This window comes from Periophthalmus magnuspinnatus, chromosome 23, assembly GCF_009829125.3.
Source record: "Periophthalmus magnuspinnatus isolate fPerMag1 chromosome 23, fPerMag1.2.pri, whole genome shotgun sequence".
Taxonomy (NCBI): domain Eukaryota; kingdom Metazoa; phylum Chordata; class Actinopteri; order Gobiiformes; family Gobiidae; genus Periophthalmus; species Periophthalmus magnuspinnatus.
The window spans coordinates 14,868,360-14,871,038 of record NC_047148.1 but is presented as its reverse complement, the minus strand read 5'-3'; the positions used below and the strand labels follow the sequence as shown (position 1 = coordinate 14,871,038).

The window sequence follows — 2,679 nt, the reverse complement described above, 5'->3', positions numbered from 1 at the left end:
AGTTGTGATGGTGCAAACAGCCCCCTGTATGCTCAGACATATGCTCAGATATATGCTTAGACAACTATGACCACACACACACACACACACATCTGGAGTCCCCCTATATGCTCAGAGGCCAATGACCACATACACACACTTCTAGACTCACTCTTAACACGATGTACTTTTAATCAGTTGTTTTTTTCCTCACAGAAAATTCCAAAAAAAGAAAGATATAATGGCGAACCAGTTTTCCCCAGAGAGACCTTTAAAGTGAAGGAGGTAAAAAAAAAAATTCTCTCTCTCTCTCTCTCTCTACAGTGAACATATAGCATAATTTTGATGTGCAGTTATCATCTGTGTAGCGCTGCCAGCTACTGTGAGATATCTTATAGTATTTAGGTCCTCTACAGCTGACTCCTATCTATGAGCTCGGGCTTCCTGAGGTTTTGTGGTTTTTCTGCATCTCACACGCGAAAATGAAATCTAGTCTAGACTTCCTCTCCTCAAAATGTAATGTAATATTATGTTACAGAACTTGAGCTTGTATTTAAGTACATTTCTCTCTTTAACAAATGTTTAGACATTCTGGGCAACAATTTGCTTTTCTCAAAACTGCCTTAAAAATAACCACTGATTATTTAAACTTAGCTTTATCTGACATGTGAGCACAGACTATAGCAGGCTATTTATAGTCTAGTATTCAGCCTTTTAACCCAATTTGATTTTGACATTTTCACTATTATCACTCTCACATCGGTCACATCTAAAAATAGCTCCTGTTACTCAGTATTTTCCGCGTGTTTCTAGATCCTGTTATTTGAAGTGAGTCTGAAAGATTTGTACCTTATCATTCAAGCCCACTCAACTGGGGGGGAAATCACAAAGTTTTCCATTGTGAAATGAACTTATAACACATGTTTTACACCGATATCAGGGTTCAGCAGTCAACTGTAGCTAACCACTATTTTGAATGTCTTTGTTCAGGTTAGGAAAGTGTTCTTGGGAGGCATTTTGGAAACCTACGACACACTGTTAAAGAAAATGTTGGAGAAGCTCCCGACCCCAGGGCCCAATATGGACAGTCCTGCTAATGCAAACTCTAACACTGGCTCCAGTGACACTGTCAGAAACGGCTTGAGCTACATTCTCGATAAGGTCAACACTCTGAAGGACAAACATTACCAGGAGCAGGAGAAACTTCTGACCAAACTGCAGTCTCTACGAAACATTACGGTGTGTCCACATTATCATTGATTATATTAAAGGTACAGCACACAACATTCTAGAGGTGGCACGTCACCCGCATGCTTCCATGGAAATAAGAAATTAAAACCATATGGAACATTCTCCAAGGAGATAGATTTATGCCATATTGTGGAAGATTATAGTGAAAAGGAACAACATTTCCATGGAAATATGCCGGTGGAGGCCGGTGGAGATGCAAGCCTACTCAGGTTTGTGGAGACGTACACCTACTCACAGTAAGAACACATTTTTACTACATTTTACTGTGTGATAAACTCAACCAAAATGGAAAAAAACATGCTTTTATTTTAGTATATATTTTGGGGGGCTAAAAAGTGTGGCTTTAAAATATCAATATCATCTGTTCTAATCCCGCTCTTCTCAGTTTATAGATATCTTTGTTAGGTCCATAAGCAAAACATTTTTCCTCCTTATTTTTATGAATGTATTGGGCCAGGTGATGGTCGTAGGTGGCATAGGCACAGAACGTCTGCCACTTCTAATAGAATGTCACAGGGCAGCTAAGTTTACCACCACAGCTGAGATTATGCTCCACCTACGAGAAACACTGTTTGAAACAATTGGTTAGTTAATGGAGCCTAATTAAGAAGAAGTACACCCGTGTTTCTAACCGTGCAATCAAAGAACAGCACACAGTTTTATTTGAGCTGTTTAAGGTGTTTCTTTAAACATCCTCTCTCTTGTTCCCAGACTGATGACTTGGTGGTCCAGAGCAAAGCATTGGCGGAACTGCCGTGGCTGTATGAAGAGGCCAGCTCTCTGGTGAACAATGACAAGAGGAGACGCAGACGAAGACAAACTGAAAGAGCTCAGAAACAATCTAAAGTTAGAAAGGGGTAAATTCAGATTTCCTCCAGCAAAAAGCAACAAAAACATCACTATATTAGAACAAACCCAATTGCCTACAGATTGTTTTACAGAAGATTGTTTTACTATGTCAATAATGAACCAGCAATTTATAACTATAGTAAATATTAGATATATTGATGAAATACTGAAGTGATGAAACACATTTAACCTGAGCTAACCATGTTGTTCAAATCTGCTATTTGTTGATCACCCGTGGATGTTTACAGTGCAATAATAAAACTGAATACGGGTGCGAGAAGTGAACTACACGCAGAGGCCTTTCTTGGCAGAAGGGTTTTTATACTGACATATTGTAATTTAAAATTTTATTTATTTCTTCCTATGTTCCTCAATTTTTATTTAATTTATAAATTTATGTTGAATGGCTATATTTATTGATTTACTTTTATTTAAGTTGACAAATAAAGAATTATGCTTTACATGGTCTGTGTAAATAGCTGTCTTCATTTTTTATCTTAAAACCACTAAGTTTTTCTGCCTTTGTTTTTTTTTTGTGGCTTCAGATAAAATTTGACGATAACACTGCAACCTAATTTGAACCCAACAAAGATCAGCAGA

The 2,679-nt window shown here is 37.7% G+C and overlaps 1 protein-coding gene across 1 annotated transcript in view; it reads left to right on the top strand.

Moving 5' to 3' along the window:
• LOC117391974 (uncharacterized) overlaps positions 1-2,467 on the top strand; it is a 7,093-nt gene extending 4,626 nt beyond the window's left edge. Inside the window, exons 7-9 of the mRNA XM_033989931.2 lie at positions 196-264; positions 970-1,218; positions 1,942-2,467. Coding sequence (XP_033845822.2) covers positions 196-264; positions 970-1,218; positions 1,942-2,091 — 468 coding nt within the window. The 3' untranslated portion in view covers positions 2,092-2,467. The remainder of the gene's footprint in view (positions 1-195; positions 265-969; positions 1,219-1,941) is intronic.
• Positions 2,468-2,679: the final 212 nt, after the last annotated feature.